General features: G+C 42.9%; 4 protein-coding genes across 5 annotated transcripts in view; 2 read left to right on the forward strand and 2 right to left on the reverse strand.

The window, feature by feature from the left end:
- The window catches only part of cep104 (centrosomal protein 104), a 36,377-nt gene extending 25,193 nt beyond the window's left edge, over window positions 1–11,184 (forward strand). Inside the window, exons 18-22 of the mRNA XM_068733031.1 lie at window positions 83–191; window positions 306–444; window positions 2,526–2,593; window positions 5,754–5,841; window positions 8,657–11,184. Of these exons, the coding sequence (XP_068589132.1) occupies window positions 83–191; window positions 306–444; window positions 2,526–2,593; window positions 5,754–5,841; window positions 8,657–8,787 (535 nt within the window). The 3' untranslated portion in view covers window positions 8,788–11,184. The remainder of the gene's footprint in view (window positions 1–82; window positions 192–305; window positions 445–2,525; window positions 2,594–5,753; window positions 5,842–8,656) is intronic.
- A 127-nt stretch (window positions 11,185–11,311) lies between these two features.
- On the reverse strand, window positions 11,312–13,564 carry b3gnt7l (UDP-GlcNAc:betaGal beta-1,3-N-acetylglucosaminyltransferase 7, like). Its single transcript, XM_068733032.1, has one exon. It carries the CDS (start codon window positions 13,294–13,296, stop codon window positions 12,061–12,063), a length of 1,236 nt encoding a protein of 411 aa, XP_068589133.1. The 5' UTR covers window positions 13,297–13,564; the 3' UTR covers window positions 11,312–12,060.
- Window positions 13,565–15,162: 1,598 nt separating this feature from the next.
- cunh1orf174 (chromosome unknown C1orf174 homolog) lies at window positions 15,163–19,689 on the forward strand. Of its 2 annotated transcripts, XM_068733347.1 has the most exons (4): window positions 15,163–15,541; window positions 16,648–16,704; window positions 16,848–17,216; window positions 18,346–19,689. In XM_068733347.1, exons 1-4 carry the CDS (start codon window positions 15,527–15,529, stop codon window positions 18,484–18,486), a joined length of 582 nt encoding a protein of 193 aa, XP_068589448.1. In that variant the 5' UTR covers window positions 15,163–15,526; the 3' UTR covers window positions 18,487–19,689. The 2 variants fall into 2 exon arrangements, with proteins under 2 accessions (XP_068589448.1, XP_068589449.1); XM_068733348.1 differs by lacking the exon at window positions 16,648–16,704 and having other exon boundaries at window positions 15,164–15,541.
- On the reverse strand, window positions 19,324–22,703 carry dffb (DNA fragmentation factor, beta polypeptide (caspase-activated DNase)). Its single transcript, XM_068733346.1, has 7 exons — window positions 22,430–22,703; window positions 21,362–21,488; window positions 21,026–21,211; window positions 20,843–20,922; window positions 20,585–20,758; window positions 20,342–20,442; window positions 19,324–20,067 (listed from the first exon to the last, which is right to left on the reverse strand). Exons 1-7 carry the CDS (start codon window positions 22,550–22,552, stop codon window positions 19,830–19,832), a joined length of 1,029 nt encoding a protein of 342 aa, XP_068589447.1. The 5' UTR covers window positions 22,553–22,703; the 3' UTR covers window positions 19,324–19,829.
- Between the last annotated feature and the right edge of the window lie 926 nt (window positions 22,704–23,629).

A 23,629-nucleotide genomic window follows, 5' to 3' on the forward strand; every position in this document is an offset into this window, starting at 1 on the left:
TATTAGCCTTGCCCTGATATCACAGGTTTAATGTTGTCTGTGCAGTTTTCACACAGTCTTGTGTTTTTTCCCACTATTCCAGCCTGTGTATATTTTGTGGTAAAAAGGATGAGTCATTCACAGAGGACGGATTGGACCTTCACTACTGGAAACACTGTCCTATGCTGAGACGCTGCGACCAATGCAGACAGGTAGATTTCCAAAGGTGTCGCCATGTATGTAGTCCCCCTAAAAGAAGCTGTTGAATCACCAGCTCAGTTACAAAGCTTGAAGACTTTGCATGAAGCTCTGCGTTGTGTTCACAGGTAGTCGAGATAGCCAGCCTCACAGAGCACCTACTCGGCGAATGTGAAAGCAGGTCCAAGTTCAGCCAGTGCCCGCGCTGCTCAGAGGCCGTGGCCACCGAAGCGCTGACTCGCCATGTCCAGGGCCCCGCCTGCAACCGTGAGTTCTCAGTCTCACTCTCATCATGCCATTGGAAACTTTCTGAAAATTACTTATGTGTGGAAAATCGTGTAGTTCGTTTAATATGGGTACATTTTCTTTTCTTTTTTATCTTTATTGGATGGTAACAGTTTAAAATCAATAGGACATAAGAGTATGACATGAAACAAAGGTCCCAAGCCAGAATGATGGACATTGCGCATACAGTAGTAAAAGTGTTAACCGCTAGACTATCAGGACACTTTTAATGGGTAGTTTTCTATGTGACAAAAAATGTACTGGAAAAATTTGGTCATTTTGTATTTGTCAATGACCACTTAGATAACCACAACTGTTAAATAAAACCAAAATAACCTCATAATATATTGCTTTACTGTTGCACCTTGTGGCGCAAAGGGAGACACTCTCTGGCAGAATTAGTTATTAGTATAATATAAGTTATTTATTAACAACAATATTTGAAGTTCTCTCAATCCATAGGACATGGTTGGTGTCAGATTATATGGTGAGCATTCATGTAACAAAGCAAATGAGTACAACAGGACATGAGCTCCTTTCAGACATGCTTTTCTTCTATGTAGACGTGCTGCCAATTTAACATATCTATGTTTTCTAAAATGGTTGCTTTCAGAATCTGCCAACTTAGAATTTAGTAGCATTTACACAAGACAACGTATGAGACTCAAGACTGAATGCAATGCTGCAACATGAACAGAGACGGCATTCTCACTGTTACTGTGATTTTTGTTGTCTTGGCTCTGTACTCCTGTTTGTATTTATTTGAAATGAAACATGGACTATGAGGTTAAAGCAACGAGTTGATTTGATGGTGTTTACATCCTCATTCATAGGGATAGGGATAAATTAGTGGGTGAAGCAGAAACGTGGTGTCTTCCCTGGTGATGCTCTGTGAAGCCTGTACTGCAGCCAGCTGCACATCTTGCTTGTTTTGGGGGGGGGCACCACATGCTCAGTTCGACTGAGGTCAGGTCATCGGCTAGGCCATTTCAAAAAGATTCCACTGTTTGGCCTAAAATCTATTTGATAACTTTGTCTGTTAAACCGTTAAAGAGTTAAGATCCTTGTCTTGCTGTATTGTCCTTAAATTGGGGGATTGCATCTATCCGGTGTATTCTGGCTGGACCTTCTCTTTGGTTCCATTTGTGGCCAGTGAGTGTTCTCTCCAACTTTACCTATGCATGCTTAAGCTCACATAAGTAACACCACAATTCAATTCCAATACAACTCCAACACATGGCTGTGAGGCTACTTAGGTCTTTGTTGTTGTTTTTTGCCGCTTTAAGCCGACTTTGTTGACTTCAGACAAACTCTACTTGATATTATCCTTTGGATGAGTATAGGCAATTTTTCTTATGTACATCTGACAGTGTTTGCCCTCAAACCTCAAACTTCTCTTTCCTTCTCTCACAGAGCACACACAAAAACAAACTTAATTTCCTCAATTAGATCAAGCATAACATTTGATTCACAGGTGCTTCTCAGGTGGATGAACATACTTCTGCTCATGTTTTTTACTTCCTGGTTTGTACCTTGGTTCTAAACAGCCTGGAGTGCTTGAGCTGACCTTTGTTCTGCACCCAGTGCAGCTCAGATGTCTCTTTTAATATATTTGGCTCAGTTTGTCGGATAGTCATCCTCCGACAGGTGGCCTACAGCTCAAAGCTCTTTTAAAACATGAAAAATATTCTCAATGTTCTCACTATGCTACACGGAGCCTTGAAGAAATCAGAACTCAGTAGTTTTCCACAGTGTTGGTTTCAAACAGCCCTGTTGCCAGTATTTACTATCTGAACGCTGAGGTCAGCTTTTCCTATTGGAACTTCCTGTTCTTGTTGTTTTGTTCCAGTTTGAAGGCAAAGTTTACTGTCAATGTAGCATCCAAACTGATGACAGTATCAAGACTTGCACTACGTCTCTATTACCAGTCATATGTCTTCATAGATAATTGATATCAGTGAGCCTTTTATGTTCCCATAATTTTCATTTTCTCTGGCATGTTCTCGGGACCTTTTCTGTAATTGTATATTAGGTAGTTTAAAGGTGTTGTGTTTCTATTTCAGCCCCCATCTCGGGTAAAGGCTCCAACCACTGTCCTTTGTGTCATAACAACTTCATGCCTGGAGAGAAGGTGAGATTCTGTTTCTGTTTTTTTCTTTTACCTTAATTTAACCAGGTTTGTCCCATTGAGATTGAAGATCTCTCTCACATGGTAGACCTGGCCAAGAATCGGAACAACACACACAATGAAAGTCACTGTGAGGAACTGGTTATGAAACAGTCTCAGTTTAATACTGATGCCTCTATATGACCTACATACGTAAACGAGACAATCAGCGAGAAGACTGTCTATGTCTATGAAGTCATTCTTAAAGCTCGTCATCGGTGCCACCGGGTTGGATTCCGCACAAAATCAGATGAAATCATGCAGGTCCTTTTCCAGGACCTCCATCAGCTCAGACTCAGTTTAGCAGCGAGCAGCCCGACGCGGACCTACCCAGATCTGGCTTCGCCTTCAACCTGCCAGGAGCAGAGCAGAGCAGAGCTGCTGTTGGCCCAAGCCGTATTGCTGGGCCCACTGTAGGGAAGGGAGGCACGGGAGAACCAGAACCAGGACTTAGCAAGGCAGACTGTCAAACCCCCGCTGCAGTAAAATGAGAGGTTTCCTAAAGGGATTCTGGTGCTCGGACACATTACCACTTTCATCCACAGGGACCGCCAAAATCAACAAAAATGAAAGTTCCTTGTATGAACTTTAACATAAAAGCACGTAGATTTGAGATTTTAAAATGGCCTCAATAGATTTTACAATAGTTTTGAAACTTATTCAAGGTTATTGTGCTGTCTGTAGATTGGTCCATACAGTAGGTGGAGAAAATCTAAAAGTTTTCTTTCCCACTTCAGTTCTGACTTCACACATCAGCATAATCAATAACAGGTAAAACAGTACACTCCACCAACAATACTTGTTTCTAGTGTAAAAGAAAAAGGTTGCATGAGAGACAAACTGTACCAGTTGTGCCACTGACATCTCAGTGATCATGTTTTGTGTGAAGAAATGGCCTGATTAAAGAAAATTATAACATGTGGCATAAGCAATAAAAAGATGTGAAGCGTGTCCTTTCAGTGAACTTTAACAAAAAAGTGAATTTTGCGGTATCATTTCCTTTTTGCACATCAAGCTTATTGTTTCCTTACAAAATAATAAAAAAACAACAACAACCTAGGTCTCTTGTACAGGGCTGCTTCCAAGGTTATAATGGGGCAACTCCTGGTACGATTAGGATTTTCACAGAACTTGGGCCTGAACTTCACTCTGTGAGCGTTTATATTTTCCATCTTTTATATCAACACAGAAACTCAAAAAACATCTAATATGAGGCTTGAGGAGCAAACAGGTGTTGAGGTAAAACACTGCTATTGTTGGTCTTTTAAAGGCTTCAAAGCAGGCGAAGCCTTTGTTCATAATGGGCTGTTTCATTTGTCTCAGGATGAAATAGATACCATCACATTCTTTACATTCCTATTAGTTTGAGTAAAGTAAAGACAAAAATAACCAGATTTAGCTGTAAAAATATATTTTTGATATATATTTTTAATAGATAGTGCTTTCCATAAATCTTTTTTGTGGTCCAGCTGGTTTACGATAATTAAATAATTGTTATACTAATTATAAACACTGGACAAAAGATCTGTTGTAAAATTGTACAAGTTCAAGTTTCCTTTGATTCCAGCAGTGCTGACAGTTTTCCTGCTGAGGTGGCTCCCTGCTGTTTAATACGTCGGCAACGTTTGATCAATGACAGGAAAAGATAGCAGTTAAAGATTAACTTGAAATCCTTTTTCGATATATATCAATATATAGAATGTATAAATGGGGAAATGTAATCAAAATGTTTAACGATAGTAGCAGTATAGTAGTAGTAGCACTCACTAATACCTTGAGTAACATCAGTGTTTAATATGCCGTAATATAACCACAGGGGAAATAGTTAGCTCTTATCTCTCACAAGTAATCAGTGCTCATATTTCAGCGCTCTAGGAGCTCCTCATTCCTCACCTAACCTTTGTGACCGTCCACAGGCTTTTGGTGAGAGAAGTTTCAAATGGATACACTAAAAGATGAAACAACAGTGTAGCCTTTCATTTGTCTTCCGTTACGTTTCTGTCATCGTGGCGTCTAATGAATCATGCAAACTCGTCTTTCAAGGACCCACAAGAGCTCCATGAGTCAGTCTGACCGTCACCTGTCCTGACCTGGCCTGTCCCTGGTTGCAGCAGCACTTCTGGAAATTAAACTTCTGGACAAAACTCGAAAAACAAGAATCCAAACCGGTGGCTAAAACCCTCAGACTTCAGTTTGAATGTGGGGGGTCTTGTTGGAGAAGATTGTTCCCATCAGTGTTATTACAATCACTACCAATCTCTGATGGAAGATAGACATCTCACTCAAATGATGCTACTTCTGTGGTGACCACGGGGAACCGGGGGAGGGGAGGATTTGGGTTTGATTCTGGAGACGTAGCCAGACAAACAGCCACCACAGCCGAGGTAGGCGGAAGGTTCTTAAATTACGCAACTTCTGAAAATATCCAATAAAAGTCTTGTTCGAGACCCTGTAATTGGTGCACATATGGATTGTTGCTTCATAGGTCGATAGAGATCATTTATTATTTAATGCCTCTTCATCATAGTGTATGTCGTTTCTGCCTTGTAAATATTGTGCTGGCAGAATTCAAGTGTCGCTCCTGATTTCTGATTGGCCAATCCAATGTGCTAGTGTTTGCTGTGGCCTGTTAGCCTTTCGTTTGTGTGCTTAGCAGGAATGTGAGTCTCTTTGTCAACATTTTGGCTTGTCCTGGTAAAAAAAAAACACATAAAACATAAATTATATACCATGTTTCCAGTTTCCAGGACTTTATTGTTGAACCATTTTCATTCCCTGCAAACAACTTAATGTCCAAGTAGGATAAGACATGAGAGATGTTGAGATTAAGCCCAAATGTACAGTGACACTTATTATGCAGCCTTAGCTGTACCTCATTTGTGTTCTCAGTCGCCCACCTCTCACACCCTTAAAAAAATTAACGAAGAAAATAACTCACAGAGAGTCACATTCTCGCTGCCAGAGCTGTGAGTGTTGACTCAATGAAAGACTGCAGTGTTGGTGGGAGGGAGGGAGGGCAGCCATTCGGGCCTTGACTGGGCCTACAGTCACCCGTGGCCGTCCCAATTGAGAGAGTATCTGGGAGAGGAACGTTACTCACTGAGCTACTTTGTCCCTGTTGCAGGCCTGGAAGGCTCACCTCATGGGCAGGGAGGGCTGTAAACAAAACTCACGCAGGACTGCGGTGTCCCAGAGAACCCAGCCAGCACAAGGTAAAGCATTCATACACCCTCTGCTTACACCCGCCTCCCTAACGCTCCATGTAAAAGCTATACAAAGTGCCCATGCTTGTTGGTAGAATTTTCATGTAACCGTTCCCTTATGATTTCCTGCCTCAGGGCACAGAATAAGGTCCATTTAAAAAAGGTGTCAGGATTAAATTTGGAGCCCTGGTGTAGTGGGTGTCATCCATTTTGTGTGATATTTCACAATCATGGGAGTGGTTTCCTACAACAAGAAGGGTTGTATTAGGCCAAATCTTGTTTTTTTGTCGAGGGTATTCTAACATTACTTTAATAACCATCTTGATGCCAGAGTGAGAGACCACTGCTGATTATATATAAAAAGTTATTACGGTTTTCATTATACCACACCCCTTATCTGATACTATTTATGGGTGACATTTTTCAGCAACAACTATTCAGTTTATTTGAATTCCATGATTGGGTCTCTATACAGTAGTTTTTAGTGTTACTGGTGAAAAGACGCTGGACATCTTTGCCATGAATCTTCTCAGCACATGGTGGGTTGATCTGCGCTGTGAGGACAGGCCTTTTCTCACGGTGCACAGTTTGAACTGTCGTAGAAGGAAAAACCTGTGACTAATAACGCTAACGATGGCTCGGATGTATTCAAGGGTTCCAGTGTGAGTGACAGGAACCTAAAATCAAAGCAGCTGAATGTAATTCAGCCATCATTAACTTCATTATTTACACATGTGCTTTTCCTACTGTGACAAGTCAAAATGTCTTACGTTTCAAAAGACCGATATTATTAACCAGTCGCTCGTATTCTGTTGCGCTGCTGAAGGAGGAGCTGCTCAACTGAACTTCGCAAGCTTTATTAAGACACAACAGTATGGGGTGAGGGGGCCACTTCTGGGGGCCATCCAATCCCTGTACAGCCAAAGCGAGAGCTGTGTCTGGGTTCTCGGCAGTAAGTCAAACTCGTTTCCGGTGAGGGTTGGCCTCTGCCAGGGCTGCACTTTGTCACCAATCCTGTTTGTGGTATTCATGGACAGGATATCGAGGCGTAGTCGTGGGGAGGAGTGTTTACAGTTCGGTGGGCTGAGGATTGCATCGCTGCTGTTTGCAGATGATGTGGTCCTGATGTCTTCATTGGGCTATGACCTCCAGCACTCACTGGATCGGTTCGCAGCCGAGTGTGAAGCGGTTGGGATGAGGATCAGCACCTCTAAATCTGAGGCCATGGTTCTCAGCAGGAAACCGGTGGATTGCCCACTCCGGGTAGGGAATGAGTCCTTACCCCAAGTGAAGGAGTTCCAAGTACCTCGGGGTCTTGTTCGCGAGTGAGGGAACAATGGAACGTGAGATTGGCCGGAGAATCGGAGCAGCTGGGGCGGTATTGCAGTCGCTCTACCGCACCGTTGTGACGAAAAGAGAGCTGAGCCGCAAGGCAAAGCTCTCTATCTACCGGGCAATCTTCGTTCCTACCCTCACCTATGGTCATGTGGACTGGGTCATGACCGAAAGAATTAGATCGTGGGTACAAGCGGCCGAAATAGGTTTCCTCAGGAGGGTGGCTGGCATCTCCCTTAGAGATAGGGTGAGAAGTTCGGTCAGTAGGGACTCGGAGTAGAGCCGCTGCTCCTTTGCGCGGAAAGGAGCCAGTTGAGGTGGTTCGGGCATCTGGTGAGGATGCCACCTGGGCGCCTCCCTAGGGAGGTGTTCCAGGCACGACCAGCTGGGAGGAGACCCCGAGGGAGGCCCAGGACCAGGTGGAGGGACTATATCTCCAAACTGGCCTGGGAGCGCCTCGGGATCCCCCAGTCAGAGCTGGCTGATGTGGCTCGGGAAAGGGAAGTTTGGGGTCCCCTGCTGGAGCTGTTGCTCCCGCGACCCGATCCCGGATAAGCGGTTGAAGATGAGATGAGATGAGAACAGTTCTCGCCAAATTAGCCATAACTGAAATCGTCCAGTCAAATAAGCCAATCCCATCATCTAGAGAGTGATTTGATACAGTATAAAAGAAAACACTCAATGTGGCTCGTATGTTTACTTTTTCAGGGTTTCCTCCTGGAAATAGTTTGTTAAAGGTGGAAACTGAAGCCACTCAGATCCTGACACATCTTGTAAATTATGGCCCAAACAGGAGCCTCATTGAAAATGTAGCATTTGCTTTTTGAAACGTTGCCTCTGCCCTTTTTTCCCCCTTGATGATTCGTGTTTTATTTCACAAAAGCGTATTCATTTTGTATGATGTTAGTGGTCTTCGTGTCAGGCTTTGTGGCCTGCCTCTGTTAATTTCTCTGTACATACTTGAGTACATTTTGAATGCAGGACTTTTACTTGTAAAAACTTTTTTTTGAGTGGCATTGCTGCTTTTAATTAAGTAAAGGATCTGTGAACTTTTCCCTTCTGTCATTTTGACGTTTTTTCTTATTCCACTAGTTGGCTGACAGAACCCAATTAGTAGCTCACTGTGTATTGAAAGTGAGCCTTGTGACGTGACCGCAGCATAGACTCTGTGACAGTGTGTCATCAGAGAGAGATGGTCTCTCCCAGTATGCAGCCACATCCCCATGAGGTGCTGATGGTCTGTTTACACTCACATCACAGGTGATGCAGGCTGCTTTGTTTAGTGGTAAATAGTACACAAGAACAGGAAGGGGAAGGTCCTCTCTGTTAAAGTTCATACAAAGGTTTACTTTAAGGATGTCCTGTCTGTGTGTGTGTGTGTGTGTGTGTGTGTGTGTGTGTGTGTGTGTGTGTGTGTGTGTGTGTGTGTGTGTGTGTGTGTGTGTGTGTGTGCGTGCGTGCGTGCGTGCGTGCGTGCGTGTGTGTCCAGGCAGGGCTGTTGGTGGAGCCAAGCTGAAGCAGTCCTGGTCGGTCGGGGCCAGATCCAGAGCCATGGGCAGAGGCAGTCGGATCCCGGCCCTGGCACCCCGGGCCAGAGGACACACCACAGGGAAGCACTGAAACTGGTTGGAAGCACCAAGAGGGAGACGCCCAACAGCGACAGACGTGCCTGTAGTAACAAACTTTAGCTGTCGTGACACCCCGCTCCCACATTTCCTGCTCCAACGTTCCTGCATATCAGCACTTTTAGATGAGACATTCGATAGGTCTCACACTTTTTTTAAGAGTGAATTGTAAGTGAATACCACCCATCTTATCAGCACAAACGTTACAGCATGGTGTTGGATCCACTTATTGAGACACTGTAGATTTCCCATATTAACTCTTTAACTTGTTTCTAGTCCTGTTGTGGTGGTCAATGACAGAAAATCTACACAGAGAGGCCACAGCTGGACTCAGTGTTCGATCTCTTGCCTCTTTTGTCTATATGTCAAGCCTCTGGCATCTCACACCTGCTGGGCTAGTAAACATGTGCACACCGTGTGCTGTTTCCTGATATCCCCTTACAGGATGTCTCTGTTTTGAGTGCTCATTGACGTTTGGAGCCACCATGGTGAGGAATTGTACAGCTTAAAGGGGTCGACCATTGCTTTGGTATATGACTTCCATTAAAGGCACAGTGTGTCGGATTTAGAGGGATCTATTAGCAGAAATTGAATATAATATTCATAACTATGTTTCTCTGTATTGTGTAAAATCACCTGAAACTAAGTTGTGTTTTCGTTAGCTTAGAATGAGCCGTTTATATCTACATAGGGAGCGGATCCTCTTCACGGAGTCCGCCATCTTTCACCGCCATGTTTTCTACAGTAGCACAGAGCGGACAAACCAAACACACTTTCATGTTTTCTACGTTACCTGAAGGCCACAGTTCTCCGACATGCTTGTGAAACCACTGTGTGAGCCACGGAGTGCAAAACCACTGTTCCACCAGTAACCGTCTGACTTCCGTTGCTCCTATAGCCGTGTTATTGTGGTCAGGATGGCCCTCTGAGCGAGGCGAACAGCGCTACCACGCTTTTGCACTGGAGAGCTAACGTTACTGCAGTCGCTGGATGCCACCAAATCCTTCACACTGTACCTTTTTAAGTTTTGGTGACTCACAACAGACAGATTTAAAAACGAACGGTCAAAGATATCCTGACTTTTAGTGCCTAATGGAATCTTCTCATTAGACCCTGTCTGTCCACACCCTCAGTTTGCTATACAGGCTGTCGTTGTTAACGAGCTGAGATAACCCTGATGACGTCATAGTGATGTCATCAGGGTTATTTCATCAGACTCGGGGAAAGCTAGTAAACTAACCAATTCACACAAGCTATCTAATGCACCTGTACATTTTATTGCACAATTTTAAAAAATGGCATTTTTTACATCCAAAAAATGATTTTCAGCATTGTATTTAAAATGAGATATAGATCACAAGCTCTTCAGTAAAAACCCTGGATATAAGCAGTGTAATAAAATGAAATTTGTAATCAGTGGCTCCATCTTACCAGAGGACAGGTAGAGCAGCTGACACTTAGAAACACTCCTCTCTTTGTAGAGGAGGAATGAGCTTTGGTTACAAGAAGAAAACTTTTCCTTCCTTGGCCACACTTCAGCATCCTAAAGCTTTTGACAACACGAGTGTACCTTTGCTCTCAGCTTCACACACTGTTTACATTTCTCCTTTCATTTCTGGTCGTAAATAAATGATATAGAAGGAATGAAGTAGCACTTTGCCAAATGGATGAAGCGGAATTTCCAGTACAGTATGACCTTTTATTTATTTTCCTGCTTATTGCTGACTGACAATCTTGACCAGATAGCACAGTTTTATAAACTCTACTAGTCCAAAGAGGGCGACAAAGTAGATATTTTAACAATAAATGAAAAACACACACAAAGGAGATGAATGCATTGTATGCAGTAGAATTTCTGTAGCACCTGTTTTTCTGCTGAATGTGACGGAGGCTGACCCAGACACACAGTTTGAAGCACTTCAGTGTCTTTAAACTGATTTTAACAACAAACTAAGAGTTTATGAATCTTGATAACAATTTGCTAGATTTATATTTCATGCTATAATTGTACTACTTCTATTGTACTGCACAGTGTTATGACGATGTTGATTGTGATATATTCTGTGATTCATCCACAACCAAGAAGAACTAAAACGGAAACAATCCATAAAACAGTCGGAGGATTGGCTTTTTGAACATTATTTTGCAAATTGTAATATTAGGATAAATTCCTTATTAATTTGTGTGATACAATTTACTGTTGGGAGATGCATATTTGGTTTTAACTACCCAATCCATCACATTGACTTTAACATGCTTCTGTATTGAGGAATATTGCAACTGTTTTTATGTGCATAGTCAGTATTTTCTGAATAATTATGGCATCAAATGGCTATTTTTTTGTGTGCAAAAAGTATTTGTATTTGTTTAAATAAAGCTCCATGAAGCTGGACTTTGCAGATGTGGTTTCACTTGACAGAAGGTTTCTGATATTTTTACATCTTTTTGCAAATCTCTCTCCAGCAGTTCACTCATTGATACGAATCAAATGCTGTAACAGTAATTCTGCATTTACAAAGTTGACAGAGAGCTCCACTTTTATTGACATGATCACACATAAATCTGCAGTATTACAGCCCTTCAGCGTCTTTGTTTTTTTGGCCTGCCTCTGCAAATCGTACACACGTGAATCGACACTTGCAATATATTAACTTAGAACAATCAAATCATTTAATTTTGTACAATTTCAGCACCCTACAAAAAAAAAATATATATGAATGCAACTGTTCATTCCATGATGTGTGCCGTGAGTCCATACAGTTCACTTATGACAGTCACACTGAAATCAAGATATGGACAATACAAATCTGCTGTTTCAGAGGAACACCTGGATGTAACAATTCCAGTCTTATTCATGCCTGCACAAACTCGCACTAAAACCTTTACAACCACGTCTCTACATCTACATTGGATCTTGGACAAGAGTGATGATGAAAGCACAACCTGGCACCGAGAGTCAGAAACCTTTCTGGGATGCGTGCGCACTTTGGAGTTGTGTGATAGTGGTTTCACATAATGGAAAAAAAATCTAAGTAGTGGGACAAGTGGATGAAAACCCAACCTGTTTAGAGGAGTTTGCAGCCTTTTGAATTTAACGCAGAACATATATATTATTTGATCATAGTTGTTGCTTCCCTTAGCTACAGGACTGATGCGTAAAGATCCTCATGTATGATCACAAGTCTTCTGTGTATTCTGTTCCGCTTTGGTGAATTACTTAAGTCTATAGTTTAGTTTACATGGCCATTACATTATATACGCTGATCAGTCATATGGACATCCTCTGGGCGCAGACGAGGTCCTTGTTGTGCACCACGCTCCACATCCGGAGCAGCTCCTGCGCGCTCAGTTTGTGCACCACGATGAGGTTTCGGTAAAAGCAGGGCTCGCTGTTCATGGGGCTCACCTTGCGTCTGGTGATGCCGAAGGTCCGGAAGCCCGGGTGTATCTCTGGGGCCAGCCGGAGCTTCTGCAGGCACATCCCCAAAAACACGTCGTCGATGGGGTACAGCTCCAGGTCCTCCGAGACCACGAAGAGCCTCCTGGCCAGCTGGGAGGACATCAGAAACCCCCCACCCCCGGCGTACGGGGGATACGGCTTGTCGTACAGCTCTTTGGGGATGTAGTACTTGCTCTGCCGGTTCCGGATCGGGATCGCCTTGGAGATGGTGTCCCCCACGAACAAGTCGGCGTCCTTGCGCTCCTCCACTTTGAAGCCGATGAGCTGCAGCAGGTTGTGCGTGTTCACGAACACGTCGTCGTCCCCTTTGAATATGAACCGCACGCCGGAGCAGTAGATGTCGAACCACTTGAGGAAGTTGACCTCTTTCAGGGTCAGGTTGAAGAAGGTGTCCATGAAGTCCCACTGGAGGATGTCCCCGTAGATCCTGTCCTCGTACTCGAGCAGTTTCTGGAGGTTCTTGGTGTCTTTGCCGGTCGTCGGGCTTCCCAAAAGAAACAAAGTTTTGATTCTCTTCCCGTCCACCGTGCGCTCGTTGCCCCAAGTTTTGCGCACCGCCTCCCGCCGGTCGTGCTGCTCGATGACGGACTTGACCACCACGAGGAGGTGCACCTCTCCGTCGGCGCATTTCTCCGGGTGGTTGATGAGCATGGGGAAGTACCTGCAGTGTCTGTGCAGGACGAACTGGTGAAACCTCGGGTCCAAGCGCCGGAACCAGTCCTTGGTCCTCACCGACGCGTCCTCGCTGCAGTTGAGAACCTGCGCGTCCCAGGTAGCCGGGGTCCCGTTGGAGACCCGCTGCGCGTCCAATGCGTAACCAACCACCGGAGAGTCTGAACTACCCAAACTGTTTTTCACGGCTCCTTTCTTGAGGGGAAAACACTTGGAGCCGCACCAACCGGCGTCCTTCGCATACTTGACCCCGACCCCGTCCTTCTCTGCCAGCTTCAGCTTGTGGATCATGAGGAAAGAGGCAAAGACGAGAGACAGACTCAGCAGGGGTTTCAGCAGACCGACCCGCTTTCTCCGGGAAAAGTGATCCATGGCTCTCAGCGCGGCGCACAGAGACCCTCAGATGCTGGACCGTCTGCCTTCATAGTGTGTCAAAAAACGTTTCGTCCGCGGGTGGAGTCTCCATCACCGCCGTCCCTGCTCATTTAGGACACCAGAGGTCGCGTACCCGGGCACGTGAGAGCGCTGACACTGAAGTGGCCTCGGGGCTCCGTTTGCCCATGACGGCGCTGAGCGGAGTCAAGCATCGCTTCTCAGTGCGGGACAAGGATGCAGGAAACACAACACTTCCTCAGGCTTCTCCTCTGCCTTCTGTCTGTCTGGAGACCTCCTGCAAGTCCCCCCCCCCTTCCAAATATCTCCTCCCCTAAATGACCGGCACTGATCTGGGACCAGCATGTTTCCCATTTCTCACACATAATAACCGACCATTAAGCTTTAATTTTTTTTCGATCGATCTAGCCATTGCTTTCGAATAATATTCGGCTACAATACATGATGAGACATTATAATGATCATAAGTAAAATACACCATGAGTTACTTAGAAATAAATGGAGACAATGAGGTGATACACATAATTCGATAGAAGGTATAGCCTATGCAATACAATGCAAACATATACAGTAAAATAATCATCAAACAGAGCAAAACCATAATAAATATATATTAACGCACATGTACTACAAAAAAAAATTTCAATTTCAAATACGAGAGGGGCCGGCCAATTTACTAAATGTAGCCTGTAGTTAAATGTGTATAATTTGGCTATTAAGAAATAAGAATAATCCGCCTGTCAAATATATGTGCTTTCACTGTTTGTCTCGTGTTTAACGATTCCAAAGAAAACACATTTTAAGGAAAATAGATCCAAACACTTTCCAGTGTGAATACAGGACAAAACACAGTCGTTTTAGAAATGGATTCACTATAATATCTGATATCAACAACCCTCTCTGCATTTAAAAAAGTTCTCCTTTCACCTTATTTTGTTAACAGGTCATGCTCCAAACGTTTTATTCCAATGTATGTGTTCAGCTGTTTTTATCTCAGTGTGATATTAGAAACAGTACAGCATCTTGTTGAAAAAGTCCTGATTTCCTTGTTTAAACTAACAGAGGAACAACAGGGACAGTCAATCACAATTCTAGTAAACTTCCTAAAGCAATAGTATCAAAAACAAAAGTGATTTATTTTGGACTTATTGTTATTAGATACTTACATTAACATACAGCTCGTTTGGTTTAAGTAACTGCCAAGCCGGCCCAACAGTATTTGAAGCCAATTCTCAAATAGATAAGAATATTCCTATCATTCCTCGACAGCACACACTGTTGCGTCTAAATATCGTATCACTGTGAGGAGGTGGAATTATAAAGACTCTAGCTCCGTCTTGTGGACAATTTATGGAATAATGTCTCCTCCCATTTTGTCACCTCACACGACCCAGTTAAACCAAAGCCTCAGATCAGAAGTTAAACTAAAATGGCATTCATCCCACACTTTTACACAAACACTTAAACAAATTTAAACGGTTACAGTAAAAATGATTTTATCAAAATGAGGAATACAAATAAAGATTCTGCTACAGCCTTTTTAATAGGCGATAGCCTACACTAGTACTTGGTTAAATTGTCTGGAATTGTCTTTTAGACAGGTACATATAAAGCTAAAAGTTGTACTTTAATCATCTAGCAGTAAAGAGACGAACCTCAACAAAACTCCGGGATCTGGTGACTCTCTGAATAAAATGATGGGCGGGGACAGGATGGAGTGGAGGTGTCCTTTGTTGAGTAGTGGAATGATGTTGCAGCAGGATAACCAATGAGGAAGAGGCTGAGGTAATAGTACTTCTGTTACAGCACACAGTTCCAGAGTGAAAAATAATAATAATTTGGAAAGTGAAGCATTGAGGATGAACAAAATGTCCCATTTAGCATGGGATAATTAAGTAAGGTGGTGGTGAGGAATCTGCACCAGGGAAATGTAGGAATTATAAAAGTGTGGGAAGAAGAAGAATCTCAAATCGGACGCTGTAGGAGTCGACTAGCTCCAGAAGGTGACAGTAGTGCAGTAGGATGCAAGCTGCCGTTAAAAACCAAAGAAGAAGCCGACGATGATTTTTTTTGAAGACGCCATATATCATCCATACCATCACATGCCACATAGTTTGTAGCTAATCCGAGCAATTTGGTTTGAAGAATTTTAACAAAGTACAGAGTCGATACTTGAAAAGCAGAGGCATTGCGCCGGTAGATAGAGCACATGGAAGGCGTTCAGGTAAGCTAACGTTAAGTTACGTAACATTAGGTTGATTCACAAGGCACAATACTGTTTTCAGTGTTGTCCGTGGTTACAATGACAGACTAGGAAGATAGGGAACAACTAAGACCTCACCAGAGCTAACGCAAGTGTCCGATAAAGCATCTCGACATATTAGCTAACTTACAAGCTAATGAAGCTAGCAAGACAGCTAAGAGCTAACAGTTGGAGTAACGCTGCCTGTCAGCTAACTACCGTCAGTTACCGTTCGCCATGATGGTTTATTTACTAACAGTGCACATGGACTTTAATGACCTAAAAGCTCAGTTATGTTACTGGTGCAGTTGTATTTTCTTCACAGTTACTGATAGTTACTTGGAACTGTTTTTGTGAACTTCAACTCGCCACTGCTTAGAAAGCCTGATAGCGTTAGACGATTAAAGGCGATTAAACCCCCGGAGTTGACCGGAGGTCTCTGAGTCACGGGGTCGTGGCTGACGACAACATTTTAGGGGAGGGGGGGGGGCTTGTCCACCGGGACTTTTTGGCGGGTTTCAAACTGCTCAGGTGGCTTGACAGAGCCATGGTGGGTCTCACAAATATATACACTTTAAATGTTAAAAGGTGCTGTGCTGCTTTCCCGCATATCATTGATTCATCTTTAACCAGCATGTCTATCCCATATCAACTTTTAAGATGAAAACAGATGAATGTTTTATCTTATTTTGTTTCCAAGCACCCTTACTTTAGGGTTAGGGCGACTAAAACCTTGCATAACACAGTTAATATGCCAAACTCAAACGCTGGGATGGTTATTATCCAGGGCAGCCATTTGAAATGCACACATAGACATAATCCAGCGTTACTCGTTGCTTGTATGCACTTTTTGCAGTAAAATACTTCTAACGTCTTGTTCTTTTAAAGCTGGCTCACATAAGAAAATTAATGGATGCTGACCCACTCTTTTACAGGGCTGCGTTTTGGAAAGTTGCTTGGCTTGTGATATCACTGAAGCTTGTTGCATTCGGCTTAAAGCAGATAAAACCAACCTTTTCCATGAACTGGTTGCTTTGATTGAGTTTTGCCACACGGGATGAAACAAACCACGTTATGCTGCTTTGCAGATTCCGGGTCAACTTGATGGCTTGAGGCCCAGAAAGAGGAAGAGCGGCTCCAGGAAGGTTTGTGTTAAGTTTAGTGGAAGTTCAGTGTGTCTTGTGTCCTTTGCGGATGTCGGATGATGTAGGTTGGCATAAGAGCAAACGGAAATTGATCATGGTGAACTGTAGCATCACCCTAACCCTGATCTTTAACCCTCTCGCAGGCTTCGACAAGAAGTAGATGTACGAAAAGTCCAAAGACGCAGCTGGCAGCAGAGAGCAGCTCTGTGGTCGGTGTTTGCAGCAAAGCGGACGTTCCTCTGGAGAAACTCTCTCGCATAAGCTGTGAATGCCACCAGCTTGCAGGCAGGAGGAGGTGCTCGGCGTCACCGGAGCTCGAGGGACAGGAGGGCAAAGAAAACGAACTGAGGACGAGGCTGGAACCGAACGGCCGCAGAGTGAAGGGCGTCTGTGACAAGCAGGAGTCCGAGGACATGGAGTGTGAAGAAACCAGCAAAAACATCTTCCCTGATGACGACAGCAATCAGATTCTCCCCGTGGAGCAGTTCTTTGGAAACTTGGACGCCGTACAGGTGAAGTCGTTTTTCTTTAGGGACAATCTGTAACTAGGGTTGGATTATGTTGCTTGAGGCTCCTGCAGTGGAAAGCTTCCCCAGCTGATGGCCAGTTAAGCAGTGGCTGTGTTGATAAGACACTAAACAAAGATAAAGCAACAGTTTGATAGCTTTCATAGCTTACATCACAGGACTTTGTATTTTTGAAGTACACGCAATATTTTTAGGGGCTAATTTGTAACAGTTGCACATTTTTGGATGCAACAAGAGATTCATGATTAACAACATTCTCTTGTGTAAATAAACCACAAAACATAGGTTGTAAAGGTTCAGAAAGGAAGACATTGTGTTGCTCCCAAACATGCCTTTGTTATTGCAGAATATTTAAACATTGCTTAGATAGTTTGCACAATTATTTTTCTGTTTTACATTCATCAGAGCCAATGTAATAACCAGTTATGTCCTGTGGAAAGGGCAAGAAAATTGTATCGTACAGTGAGTCGCTATTCAACGTGTCTTGCGTCTTTACTAGTATTAGATGAAGTAGATTGGTATAAGTCCGAAGGAGATTAATTGAGCTGTACAAGTAAAATCAAAGACGAACTCGAACTAGGTGCTCAGTTGTTTGAAAAACTGACTATACTATTCTGAATCCATTTATTTATGCACTCATCACAAGGTTTTTGTGTACCATAACCAATTCTTGGCCTTTTTTTAACACTTAAGAAATAGGGACAGCGAACGGCAAAACATGCACAGATATGTGATGCATAAATACATATTTTCAAATATTTGTTGCGAATATGATATTTAAATCTAGCTGTTACTTATGGCTGAATGTGATATGTGTTTTAGAGAGGACGGCAGCGAAGCCAATTGAGTTGTAACGAAAAACAAAAGGGATATTTGTGTAGTTTTTGGGAGGAGAAGTATCTCAGCATCTTTGACGTAAACATATCACATTTTAATTATTAAGCTGACGTATGTCTGCATATTATCTGAATTACTCAGAATACCCTTTTAAAAGCTTTAGAATGCAGGGCCCTTCTGTACTGCTTTAGAATGTTGCAGCACAGCAGTTACACAGTATTTGATTGTTTGGTTGAAGATTGAATGAATTACAAACATCAACTCTTCTATGCTGCAGGACTTCCCTCAGAGATCGTCGGAGACCTCCTCCCGTGTTCAAAGGGAGCACAGGAGGCGCCATTACTACGCACCAGAGGACAGCGATGAAGAGGAGGCGGGCCTCCTCAGTATGAAGGGAGACGACAGAGGGGACACTTAGTGAAGAGGAACTGCACTGATGACTGTGGTGGACTCAGAAAGTCATGCCTGTGGAGGCACATAAAACTCTCAGCACTCAAGAAAAAGCAGCCAAATGAAACTACTGTTGAGATTCAGTCTGCGCTTACAGCATGTGTGACGATGCTCACGACTCACCGTTGATGAAGTTGCCCGCTACGACGCCATGAACTGTTGCTGGAGCCGACTCTGCGGTTGGCCGTCGTTGTTTAGCCGTTTACCACCGGTATTTATGACTCTGTTGGAAGCTTCAAAGCAAGCTGTTGGTGGTAAACAGTTAGTTGATGACTTGACAAGGACCCTCCAAAAGCACAAAAAAAATGCCAAATTGTTTTCACTTAGCTTGATACCCGAATATCTTATTTCATTTGATACTTTTTAACACGGTTACAGTACTGGGGTTAATATGGCCACCTGTGGGGACATGTACAATAGTGCCTGTTTTGTTATTTATTGCTGAATTTATACTCACACCCCCCATTGTTCAGTCAACTTTGGTCATTCCTGAGGGGAGGGCGGTGTTGGCTGCACTTTATTTAGATAAGGATCAGGCTACAGAACACACTGCTTCATACTTTGAATGCAGGTTTTGAAGTTTGAGATTAGCCTTGAGTAATGCCAAACAGCACTAATAAAATTAGAACATTTATAGTTTTGTGAGGGAAAAACAATCTCCAAATTACAAGTTGTATATATTTGGAGAGGAAGGAGGGTACACGCGTCAAAGAGCAGTTCCATATTGAGAGCTTTTAATATCAAATTCAGTGTTTTGAGATGAATGTCATTGTTCACCAAGTGTCTAATATTCATCCTCAACACATCTTTGCCCAGTTTTTTTTTTTTGGCAGCTGCTTAACATACTGTACAACACAACATATATACATATATATTTACATATATATTAATGCAGCCGTTAGGTTTACATTTGCAAACATGAAGAGATATAAGAAAAAAAAAACATGGACTAAAAAGGTCGAGGTTTGTGATAGTTCAGCATGTGAGTGAAGTGATGATTACTTAAGCCTGACTTCGACTAAAAGTTATCTAGTCATCTAACTTTGAGGTAATTGCACTAGCGCTGTTCACTCCTATGCAACTTTCTGACTGAGTGAACGCCGCATTGTAATCAATTCATGCATTTTTACATCACCGTGCCAACAAATACAAAAATAAATGTTTTTCATGATTTCCTGGTTTAAGTGTTCTTCCGTTTGTCTAACGAAGCACCGTTGGTCTGTATTAATTAAAGCTCTGTAGGCTTCACTGGTTCACAAAGTAGAAAATGGCTTTTAAAAAAAAAATCGAGCGAGGTAAGAGTGACAACATTCACACCAAGCGCCTCTTCCTGCCTTTGCCCTTCTGTTTTGCGTCGCCCGAGTTAAAGATCTCCGAGGTGTCGCACAGCAGGTTGTGAGCTCCTTTGTTGTGGCACACGATGTGGACCAGCTTCAGGTTCTCCCTGGTGAACAGCAGGCGGTAGAAGTAGCCCAGGTTGACGTCAGCGCTCCTATGATTCTGCAGAGCTTCCAGCAGAGCGGGAATGATCGTCCTCTTCTTTTCAATCCTGGACACACACAGACGAAGAAGAAGAAGAAATGTTTTTAAATGTGTTCTTCAATCAGCAGGTATGTTGTTTTAATATGTCGATGTCAGCCTTTGTGTCAGATCTATCACACATAGACAACTATGCCAAATGAAATGTAATTTAATTAATATGAATGAATACTTTTTAAAAAATATGCCAGCAATACTAAGCTTATAACTAGGCTTGGTTTGCCCTTTGTGACTGAAATGCTTTTTTTTTTTTTTTCCCCCCTCCCTTCCTTATAGAGTCTGACCTGTGGTCCAGATTCCATGTGCTGAAGACGATCCTGCTCTCTCGGCTGCTATAGGGGTTGATGGAGTGGAGGGACGGGCACACTTCCTGCTCAAATGATCCCTGAGGAGGCAACAGAAAAGAAAGGCGTAAACGACATGCTCAAAAGCAGGTCCAGTTCTTTCAAAATGTCTTGGAAGTTGTAAAGTGTCACCAGGAGTTTATTGAAATGCATCAAATGGGGGGGAGGTGACTCCTGTAATACCTGGCAGGTAAACCACCCCGCCCGAGTACAGAGGCGATCTGCTTCCTTCTCGGTTCTGTCGAAGTAGCAGCCGTTGTGCTTCGCCGTCTTCAGCATTTCCGCCAGGCATTTGGATGTTTTCAGAACCTCCACTTTGACTTTAGCCTTCTGTGTGGCTTTAGCAGCAGCATCCACCTGACAACAGAGACACAAAGCCAAACTTTTAGATTGTCATGCCACTCGCCCTTTAGATTCCTGAACAGAATTAAGGAGCTTTACCTCCTTCATGTAGCCTCGTATCCGGCTCTCACAGTTGAACTTCATGTAGGCCGACTTTGTCTTGAATCGAGCGTCAACACCTGGAATGAAACCCCACTTAACGTCAAACACAGAGGAAATTGGAGTCGTATCAAGTGTTAAGGGGAACATTTCGCAACAAATACAAAGTGTGTCCTGTTGTACCTTTGAACCAGTCTTCATCCTCCTCTCTGCACTCCAGCTCAGATCTGTCCTCCAGGTTGCGCAGCAGGTCAGTCAGGACTTTACGCCTCTTAGGAGACTGCTCATCAGAGAGCAGCCCTCTGGCCGCTTCAATGAGGCCATCGGCGTGCCGGTCTGCGCTCAGTAACAGGCCGATGTCGCACACAACTGGAGTTGGAACCACAGGGTTTATAGGGGGTCAGACATCATTCTACTTCTAAACCTACAGTTTGTCCGGTCAGGAGAACATATACATATACAGTTGAATCATTTGTCTTGATTTTTTTTTAATGGTGTCTGTTTGGATGATTGCCCTACCTCCACTCCATGTCTGATCCCTGCAGAGAAGAACAAGCTCCGTGTTGTCCGACAGAGTTTGGAAGAATTCCTCCGTAACATTTGTCCCATCCGCATACAAACAGACGTGTGCGCCAGAAGATGGCAACTGGAAATTACATAAATGTACACAACAGTAGTAATAATAGTAATACAAGATATTTATTTACAAGTGAAATGCAGGACCAAATTAAGATATTTTCTTTGTTTTTATCCCAAAAGGGTTATTATTTAATTTTATTCTAACAGTTATTTTATAAGGGATTTATTCTAACTGATGTGTAGAACAAAGCAAAAATTTATTAATTTTAATGTATTTTTCAAGTGTCACATAATTCAAAAGGAATGCTCACTATCTCTCACCCTATTACCACTGCGAATATTGTGATAAGGACAACAAAAGTGGGGGAGGCTTGTGCTAATCAGCTGTGTTCTCATGAAAGATGTTTTTTGTTTTACAGAATGTGCAGACAATCTGAAGAAAGGAAATACGATGATCTGCTTTTTTGTGTGTGTGTGTCCTTGTAGTTCCTGTGGTTCTTTTTAGATTAAATGTTCACTTGCATCACAGACATATCTGTGACACAGTCTGTTCAGATTACATGGATACATCTATCTTGAGCAGGAGCGCAGGCGGTGTCTGCTTATCTGCTTATCTGCCCTCCTTTTGAATGAAGATCAACTGTTTTGGCTGCTATCTCTGTGACACACTTGATCCTGTGTAACATTTAATTTTGAAAGGAACATGTTTTAAATGATCTCTACAATACAATCACTTGTTTTTCTGTGTACATTACGCACACTGGTGTAGTGTAATAAACTGTACATCTACCTTCCTCTCTACGTGCATCTGTAATGCTAAATGTCCCTCCGGCGTTATGAATAAAGCTGTATCTCATATTATACGCAGATAACGGTGTCGTGTACATGTCAGCATACCGGTCGGACTGCATTTTCTGTCTTTCTTTTAACCAAAAGTGTCTGTCGAGAAAGCGGAACTTTCGGTACAGCAGCTGTTAAAACAAACCAGAAGAAAACAAACGAGCTCACCTGTAGTAGCTTGCAGCCCTTCTTAAGCAACTCGTTCATGTCTTTCGCCGCAACGCCATACTTTCTATTTTCATTGCGACTCCTTATTTTCACGGGCTTATTTTTCCTGAAGAGTCCAAACATTGCACTGTTTTGGTAGTTTGTACCTACCCGCTTCCTCCTCCTTCCTCTCGGGGCTGACTGCGCTCACAGGCGGGGCGCTGCTGCCCCCTCGTGTTCGTGTTCTTCCATTGTCTTTGCTTGTTGGGACTCTGCTTTTAGTGCTGGATGAAGCGTTCAGATATATAAGTAAGAGCAGAGATACCGTTTTAAAATACTTTAAAAGTCCTGCGTTCAAAAGTAAATATACATCATTGTCAACTAAATGAATAAAATCTTAAAGAAGGCAACTCATGCAAGGCAAGACTATGACTGCATGGCCCCACGCTGGGTCATATAGATATATTGTATACTACTAATTAATTAATTGATTAATTATTATATTAACTATATTATGATGCATTAATGCGTAAGCAGCATTTTGATGACGTAACATTGGGAAGCTACACTTTTATGTTAAAATTAGAGGTATAGAGTGTCAGTATATGGCTATAATCAAAGTACAATGACCTCAATACCTGCTTATGTACAATACTAGAGTAAATTATATCACTTCAGGTTGTTGCATGCAAGACAGAACACTTAGGAGGCAAAGTGCTTGGTGTTTACATTCAAAGTGATGGGCCACGAAATGTCACAGGAATAAATAAATCAACTTGAATTTTGTTGGCCCTATCCATTTGGAGTTAATAACTTTTACTCCACTCCACTAGTAATGGCACTGACTCTAGGGTCACTTATGTGGGTAGCTTGTATAATAGAAAGTAAACTAATCTTGTGATATTTTGGGGGCTCTGTACTTTTGCAGTCCTGTCATCCACCATTGCCCTCGATTTCAGGCACTCAGAGGAACCCATCATATAGGCTGATAGTGGCCTAACCTAAAGCAATAATTTAAAAGAAAGCAGCCCTTCTCACTAATACATCTTTTTTTATACTTAACCTCTTGACTGTCTGAAAAGGGCTTCTCAAGAATCATCTGCAATGTCTATTTTGAGCATGCACCCAGTAGAAGCACCATACTGCCTTGGATGTGTCTGACATTGTTAGGAGATGAACTCATTGTTGCAGGCAGGTTAGCCATTTCACACGGGGATCAGT

The sequence above is a fragment of the Cebidichthys violaceus genome, unplaced genomic scaffold (genome assembly GCF_023349555.1).
Source record: "Cebidichthys violaceus isolate CVI_PGR_0920_01 unplaced genomic scaffold, fCebVio1.0.p SCAF_6, whole genome shotgun sequence".
Lineage (NCBI taxonomy): Eukaryota > Metazoa > Chordata > Actinopteri > Perciformes > Stichaeidae > Cebidichthys > Cebidichthys violaceus.